At 43.1% G+C, this 8,311-nt stretch overlaps 1 protein-coding gene across 2 annotated transcripts; it reads left to right on the top strand.

The window, feature by feature from the left end:
- The first annotated feature begins 1,099 nt into the window (after positions 1-1,099).
- Positions 1,100-6,634, top strand: prkab2 (protein kinase, AMP-activated, beta 2 non-catalytic subunit). Of its 2 annotated transcripts, XR_014554759.1 has the most exons (9): positions 1,100-1,177; positions 1,815-1,997; positions 2,214-2,371; positions 2,620-2,713; positions 3,451-3,565; positions 3,878-4,011; positions 4,215-4,283; positions 4,547-4,891; positions 4,946-6,634. XR_014554759.1 is itself a non-coding variant. In XM_083690395.1 (8 exons), the coding sequence occupies exons 2-8, from the start codon at positions 1,842-1,844 to the stop codon at positions 4,622-4,624; spliced, it is 804 nt and encodes a 267-aa protein (XP_083546521.1). In that variant the 5' UTR covers positions 1,100-1,177; positions 1,815-1,841; the 3' UTR covers positions 4,625-6,634. The 2 variants fall into 2 exon arrangements, 1 of the variants encoding a protein (XP_083546521.1); XM_083690395.1 differs by having other exon boundaries at positions 4,547-6,634.
- Positions 6,635-8,311: the final 1,677 nt, after the last annotated feature.

The raw sequence follows: 8,311 nt of genomic DNA, 5'->3' as shown, positions 1-8,311 counted from the left end.
GAGTAAAGGCCTTTCTACTCATTGATCTGTATGTACAGTATTACACTATTAATGTGCACCCTTTTTCAACTGACTTTTACCAGATTGCTCGAAAGAACTCCAACCGAAGACGGTCATCATTGTCTCAATGTGATTCCTCCCACCTCTCTCAATCCCCCGATGAAGAGGACAGCGCACCCTTCGTCCCCCTTGTCCAATCAGAGGAAGCCCCCCCGAGGCGGAGCCGAGCACGCCGGGCCCCAAAGGTGACTGTAGTGGCTGGTGGTGATGTCATCACCCCCCCAACCAAGAAGTTCTGGACATCTTCATCTTCATCATCAGTACCCACTGTTCCTGAGGTCATTAAGGGGAGTTGTGGGTTCAAGCCTGGTGTGTCGGGAGAGGATGACAAGAAGATGAGCAAAAAGCCCAAGAGTAAAGTCAAGAGAGGGTTTAAATCTCTCACCAAGGCCCTGACTGGATTCTTGGTTAGTAGGCTGTTTGGTATTTGTTTGAGGTTTTTGTGTGATGATATATAGTCTGTGTCCCTTACTGTTTCTGCATGCTTATACACAACGGAACCCCCTGATATTACAATGTTGAATTAATGAAATCCCTCCTTTTTACTTTCCATGAAACGCCTGAAGAGCTCAAAGGATGTACCCCCAGGAGATGGACCAGACATATATAAGTGACCCACTGAACATCGTCCATCCATCCAATGAAACGGTCTTACATTTTGCGAGAAAACGACAAAAAAACCCTACAATTAAAACTACAGTCAATTCGCCCAGTTTATGTTTTTCATGAATAAATGATTCTTTATATCATTCTTTTTTTGTGGAATCTAAAATTGTGTGACATTAAAAAAAAAAAAGAGCATTGTGACCCTAACCCTAACCCTGGTCCTAGCATAGATTATTTTATTTTATGATGACTGATGGATAGATGATTCACTTACTTAAACAAATGTATTTGTTGTAAGTCGCTTTGGATAAAGGCGTCTGCTAAATGCCATAAGTGTAAAATGTAAATGTACATTATGCACAGAGATTTTCGACTTTTCAGTTCACGAAACGGGTTAATCTGTTTGTCCCGACGAGCTATCCGTAGTTGTTGATAAGGAGAAGAATGTTGATGTTGTCAAAGTTGAAGAGCAACCTGCGACCATAAAACCAACTGTGACTCTTTACAACTGGTGAGTAACTGTCATCTGATCAATTAGAGATAAAAAGGTGACGATACTGTCATGAATGTCACCGACTGGAATTCAGCAACCTAAGTATAGCTGCCCGCACTAGGTGTGCAGGCAAGCTAAAAATATTCTTTGCTAGAATGATCATGGACTGCAGTGCGACTGGCTAGCTTTGCCAGGTAGCATTAGCTAGCTACTGAACGTCCGTTGTGCATGTTGCTGAAAGTGAAATGTCGACGTTCATAGCGTGGTGTTTGGTGATATCGCTTAAAGAGATCCCAGAAGTGGGTGTGTCTGTGTCTGTGTCTGTGTCTGTGTCTGTGTGTCTGTGTGTCTGTGTGTGTGTGTGTGTGTGTGTGTGTGTGTGTGTGAGAGAGAGAGAGAGAGAGAGAGAGAGAGAGAGAGAGAGAGCGCCAGTGTGAGCCCCCTTCACTTGACAGCTGGTCACATAGTGCTGAATACAGAGTACTTCCATTCCTGGCAGTCAGATAGCAGGACTTAGCTTGTACTGTACATAGCTCCAACAAATCCCTTTTCATGGTCAACATAAGGAGCTTATGTCACCTAGCCAGCTAACTCTGTATGATGTTTGACAGTAAGAAGGAACTACACCATTCCCACTGTTGTATTCTCTTGTCAGTGAACCGGTTGGCTGAAGTGAGGGATCATGGGTAACACCAGTGACCGCGTGTCTGGGGATCGTCATGGCGCCAAGGCCCATCGCACAGACAGCAGCGGCAGTCACAAAGACCTGGAACCCAGCAAGATGGTGGACAGCACCGATGACCCCAATATCTTCAACACCCACAGCCTGGAGTCGAAGGTACTGCTGCTCTGGAACACAAGCTCCTGTCACATAGAGAACCCAGACACATGGCAGGGGGGGGAAACAGTCCACATAGCCTATGGCTGTGTTCAAAAATGTGTTCTTGCGCTCTATCTAGAGAACACATTTTGGACGTTAGACCCTTATGGTCAATTACACAGTGTGACCCCCCCCCCCTCCCCCAACCGAACGTCTCTTATCTTCTCCCCTCAGGTGTCGGGAGAGAAGGACTTCACCCCGGACCTGGATGACCTGGTGAAGACCAGTCCTCAGTCCAGACCCACCGTCATCCGCTGGGCCGGAGGGGGCAAGGAGGTCTACATCGCTGGATCCTTTAACGGCTGGAACAACAAGATCCCCCTCAACAAGAGGTAGAGGCTAGGACACAGCAACCTTGGAGGCTTGGAGCCTATCTGTGTGTCTCTCAAGCAGAGGTTCAACCTCTGTCGTGTGCTTGGCAGCAGAATGCTAAACTTCCCTAGCGAGCCCAAAGGGCTTAACAAGCCTATATCTATTACATGTGTCATTGCTTATTTTCAATAATCACTAGCACAGAAAAAAAGACAATGGTATGTAATTGTAGTGTATTCATATTTGATTTCTATCACTTTTTCCAAAGCCACAATGACTTTGTAGCCATCCTGGACCTACCAGAGGGAGAACACCAGTACAAGTTTTTTGTGGATGGACAGTGGGTCCACGATTCTTCAGAGGTAAACCTGACAGCTGCTGCCAGACTAATATAACATCTACTTACATTTACATTTACATTTATGGCATTTAGCAGACGCCTTTATCCAAAGCGACTTAAAACAAATACATTTGTTTAAGTAAGTGAATCGTCTATCCATCAGTCATCATAAGATAAAGTAATCAATGCTTGGACCAGGGACCATTGGCAGTCACAATGCTAGAAAGAAAAATTACTTTTTTTCTTCTCATGAGATCTCTAGAGAAACACGTCATGGCTTCTACTGTGAGGAAATGTGGTCGGAAACATGGTGTGCTGTAATATTTGTTGTCAAACGTAGGCAGGCATGTGTTTGTCATATGTCATCCTAATCGCGTTGGCCATGGCAACCGACAAAGGAATTGGCTCATTTAGGAACATTCTAGGTCTGCCAGACGACGAGTACCCTCTCTCCCAGATCACACCACATCAAATCAAATCACATCAAATCAAATAAAATAAAATCACATCAAATCACATCAAATCAAATTGGTCACATACATCACATACAACCATAAGTGATATAGTGAACAATACAATATAATAAGTAGTAATAACCAATAAAGTTGTAATAAAGCAATGACAGTGGTAGCGCAAAGGTAGAGCAAAAGGGTGCAGTGTAGTAGCAGCAACAGTTCTACACTGGACATGTGTTATAACGTGTGTTATAACGTGTCTTATAGCCTCTTTGTTGACCCTCACTGACTGTCCCTCCTGCAGCCAGTGGTGACCAGCCAGCTGGGCACCATCAACAACCTGATCCAGGTGAAGAAGTCTGACTTTGAGGTGTTTGACGCCTTGCAGGTGGACTCACTGGAGTGCTCTGACACCTCAGGTGAGTCGACTCTCTCTCTCTCTGAAGCTCTAAAGCCGCTCTCTTCTGTTCTGGTCAGACGTAGCTAGGTTTGGGCCGAGCGATGCAGGTCCTGCCTGACTACAGCTAGGTCCAAAACACGGCCGGTAGTTTGTTATTTGTTAAATGGATGAGATATGAGACTCCTACCTGTTTTTTTTCCGTTGGACAAGAAACTTGGTTGGCTACTTAAAAAAATGGCAATGGGGCAACCTAAAAGCCACATTGCACAAGTGTTGGGTTGAGTAACTCTGTCTGCGGTTTGATGTGGTGTGTGTTATTGTGTGTCTGCAGATCTGTCCAGCTCCCCACCAGGGCCCTACGGACAGGAGCAGTACATGTTCAAACCTGAGGAGCGCTTCAAAGCCCCCCCCATCCTCCCCCCTCACCTCCTCCAAGTCATCCTCAATAAGGACACCAATATATCTGTGAGTCTGTCTGTCCTGTTTGTCTTGTCTGTCTTGTCTGTCGTGTCTGTCTTGTCTGTCCTGTCTGTCTGTGTCTGTCTGTCTGTCCGTTCTTCTCTCTCTCTCTCTCTCTCTCTCTGTTTCTATTGTTCTCGTTCACTGTCTCTCCATCTCCTTTTCTCTCTGTGGTTTCTAATAGTTGCTCTGTCTCGCTCCCTCTCCAGTGTGACCCGGCCCTGCTGCCTGAACCCAACCACGTGATGCTGAACCACCTGTACGCTCTCTCAATAAAGGTAGGAACTCCCCCCCCCCCCTCTCTCTCTCTCTTCTGACCCACAGTCCCCTACCCTTCAATGAGATAACCTAACATAACATAACTCTCTGTTTCTCTCGTCCTCTCTCTCTCTCTCTCTCTCTCTCTCTCCCTACCTCCCTACCTCTCTCTCTTTCTCTCTCTCTTTCTTTCTCTCTCTCTCCACCTCTCTCTCTCTCTCTCTCTCCACCTCTCTCTCTCTCTCTCTCTCTCTCTCTCTCTCCCTCTCTCTCTCCCTTCCAGGATGGAGTGATGGTGCTCAGTGCAACTCACAGATACAAGAAGAAATACGTCACGTCTCTGCTTTACAAGCCCATTTAGACGACACACACACACAGACACACACACACACACACACACACACACAACCCTGTGCGCGTGTGTGTGTACAGTGTGTGTGTGTGTATGTGTGTGTGTTCCACAGTGCTTTTAGAAGGCCGCATGTGTGTGCTGTAGTGGTTTAGATCATCACATTAGGCTGAGATGGCGCTAATGCTGTAAGTGTTTACAGATGAGCTGAAAGCCTGAGACTTGGGCGTCTTCAATGACACCCTTTTTCTTTTTCTTTTTTTTAAACATAGGGCTCTGGTAACAAAAAAACACGGTGTACACTTCATGAGTATAGATGGGGTGACATTTGAGGTGCAGCCTGCGATCCCACCAGGGGTTAAATCACAACCATATTGTGGTGTTTTACCACAGTTTTCCCTCGGTGGAGTGTGTGTGCGCGTGTGCAGTGTTGAACAGTATAAGGGTTGAACAGAGGTTGAATTTGACCAGTATAATCTCGATTCACTGAGGGTTCAGGGTCATATGTGCATACTGCTCTTTCAGACTACAGCCCAATGTTAACAAGACCACTTATAGAATCATGAATTGTACAGTATAATATGCATTTATTCAGCACCATTGTATAATCGTGACATGCACTTGAATGGCTTATAAAAATGTAATTCAGTTTAAGTACGACTTTCAGCTGACATACGACAAACTATGAATGAAATGTCCGGGTCAAGAGTAGAGGTTTCAAATTTGAATTTTTGAATATCCAATCCCGAAATTGTATTTCATTTGGCTGCTATTATGCACCCTTTAAACCAAAATCCTGATGTTTAGATTGAGTTGGTTGAGTTGAGCTGCAGACTTGTGTGTAATTCTGTTGTTGCCTTTATGCTACGATGCTGCCAGCACTTTACCCATCCGTCTGTGTGTCTCCTCCCAGCGCTGTGAGCAGTCATGTTGACATACACTCCGCTTTTACCTATGCAGCAGAGATCTCTTGTACTGTGGCTTTGTACTATTGGACTATAGTTTCCAATCCACATTTTATAGATACTGAAATGGCTGTGCTCTGCTGTGTTCTGCTGTGCTCTGCTGTGCTGTGTGTGTGTGCGTGTGTGTGTGTGTGTGTGTATGTGTTATTAACTGAAATGGCTGTGCTGTGTGTGTGTGTGTGTGTGTGTGTTACTAACTGAAATGGCTGTGCTGTGTGCGTGTACGTGTACGTGTGCGTGTGTGTGTGTGTGTGTGTTACTAACTGAAATGGCTGTGCTGTGTGCGTGTACATGTACGTGTGCGTGTGTGTGTGTGTGTGTGTTACTAACTGAAATGGCTGTGCTGTGTGTGTGTGTGTGTGTGTGTGTGTGTGTGTGTGTGTGTGTGTGTGTGTGTGTGTGTGTGTGTGTGTGTGTGTGTGTGTGTGTGTGTGTGTGTGTGTGTGTGTTTTCTCTCTTATGTGTTTTCTATTTATCAAATAGGATTGTATTTATCTGTTGTATATGTCTGTGTTGATGTAGCCTGTATGCACCCGTTCAGTTGTTTGTTTTGCATGTATTGAATGTATCCAAAAACTCACATGGTGCATTTCACAAGTGTAGTCTTCTGGATTTCTGTCAAGATTCAACATTTGAATTGAAACAATGGCCAATATTGATTTTAAAAATTTGACCATAGATGACTTCATATTTCGATGCTTTACTGTACCACTTTGGTTATCCGTATTTTTTTGTGTAACTTTGTGGGTTGATATAATAATAATACTACTACTACTAATAATAATAATAATAATAATAATATACTCCAAAGACATCTGAAGGGAAGATGAGAAATTGTATTTAAAGAAAAGCACAGCATCGTCACCTCATTCTGACAGAAAGCAGTATATGTTGGAGTGTGAAGGGGGAAAGTGTGATTTTCTGGCGCTTTATTAGGCAAACACCAAAACTTGAATTTTAACATGCTTTGTTTTTTGTAAATGCTTTGCAAGGTCATTGTGTTAGCCATGTAGAGCGTCGTTTCACTTGTTTGCAATTTAAAAAAAATGTGAGACAAGTTGGCCCTAATGTGTCTGTCTGTTGTGTCTTTGCATTGTGTCTGTCAGATATTTTAATCCTCTTACATTCTAGTAGTATTCTATCTATAAATGTCTCACCCACATTTCAGTTACACAAATTTCGGACAATGGTTGTTTTTTTGAACGTTTTATTCTTTTTTGAACCCCAAAAGCCCTCATCGATAATACTGTGTCAAGTTACACAACACACACACAGTGACTATCTTCAGAGACGGAGTCCCTATAGGAACTCTGCATCGGCGTTCTAGTGATCTTCAACACACTTTACTGTCATCAGACACACAGGACCTCACACACCAAGCTGCCCTTCGGCCACGTAGCATAGCTGCTTCAATCACATAGCGCTATATACATATACAAATCTCAGGAACAGGACACTCAGCTTAATACTGCTTTTATGATTCCCTTCTACACAACAAACGCATTGTAAAAAGGCGTTGTTTACGCTCTCTGGCAAGGTACTGTACTGACCCAATCTCTGGCGCCACCCTCTACATCTATGGTTCCTCTTTCTGCTTTGGTATACTACATTCTTCAAATATTTTCCCTATTCTTCAAATTCTTTGTTCTTTCTTGTCAAAGAGCAATGCAACTGACATGAGGTTTTTATCAAAATGTTTGTAAATTTTCGTCAAGGGATTTTGAACTGAGCGCAAACAAGACCTTGATGGCAAACCTACTGTAGTATGTCTATATAGGACAGACACCAAGCACAAGTAACTTCAAGGCCATTTCTACTATTGAGGTCTCCCCAGCTAAATTTAAAGGCAAGCAAAGCAATGTGATCCTATAGCTTTATCATAGGTGGGCTCTAATACTGGGTTTGTTTTCCTTCATATCCTAAAGAGAAGGCAAGTGTTTATTTGTGATTTCATAACAGATATGTGACTAGTTTATAATCTGGCATTATCTTTCTAACAAACACACCTAATAAACCATACAGAGCAGAAAAAGAATACAGTCAAATAAGCAAAACATATCCTTAATACAATGATGTGTAACATCAAAATAAAGCAGATATAATGTATAGCTATTGCACAGCTACCCAGATATTCAACTTTGCATATATATCAATGCAATGTTTGTTTGACATGATTATCCACACACAAAAAAAAGTAAACAGAAGAAACAGTAAAAAGCAGGTCATTTACAGCGTGAAAATAGCAAATGTACAGCAAGAACACTCTTTAAAGCAGCACGGGAAGGAACACCTTTGGGACATCACCACCAAATACTGATTCTATAGAACATTGGTCCCACCAGTAGCTTGCCAAAGTTTGCTACAACTAGGAAAACATATTGCAACATTTATTGCCAATTCCATGGGAATGCTATGACGGTCTGAACCAAGACAAATAACTCAAAAAGACAAATGGATTTATAGCGACTCCGAATTTCTCTGTTTTAGAATTATGTCTCCTACGGGAACATAATTTAGGGTTTTCGGAATTCACATGTAGCAAAAATGGCAGTGTGAAATAATCTCAAGTTTTGGTCCATTCATCAAGAACCAAATGTCTAACAGTTACCGTCTCTCTCTGATTCGACTGGCTCTCGAAGAGCAGCCACAAATACATCTCCATCATGATGTCACTGATGGTCTCGGTTACCAGGGGGATAGTGACTTTTACAGTCACATATCACCTAGTGATGTC

Source organism: Argentina silus (assembly GCF_951799395.1).
Source record: "Argentina silus genome assembly, chromosome: 18".
Taxonomy (NCBI): Eukaryota; Metazoa; Chordata; class Actinopteri; order Argentiniformes; family Argentinidae; genus Argentina; species Argentina silus.
Note: the sequence above shows the minus strand (reverse complement) of the source record. Positions and strands in the feature narration are given on the sequence as shown.

What these genes read in the sequence shown, in the direction of transcription:
- prkab2 (XM_083690395.1), top strand. Translation starts at nt 1,842, where the DNA reads ATGGGTAACACCAGTGACCGCGTGTCTGGGGATCGTCATGGCGCCAAG. An exon ending in CCCACAGCCTGGAGTCGAAG is followed by an intron (nt 1,998 to 2,213) that starts GTACTGCTGCTC and finishes TTCTCCCCTCAG; the next exon opens with GTGTCGGGAGAGAAGGACTT. An exon ending in GGGTCCACGATTCTTCAGAG is followed by an intron (nt 2,714 to 3,450) that starts GTAAACCTGACA and finishes TCCCTCCTGCAG; the next exon opens with CCAGTGGTGACCAGCCAGCT.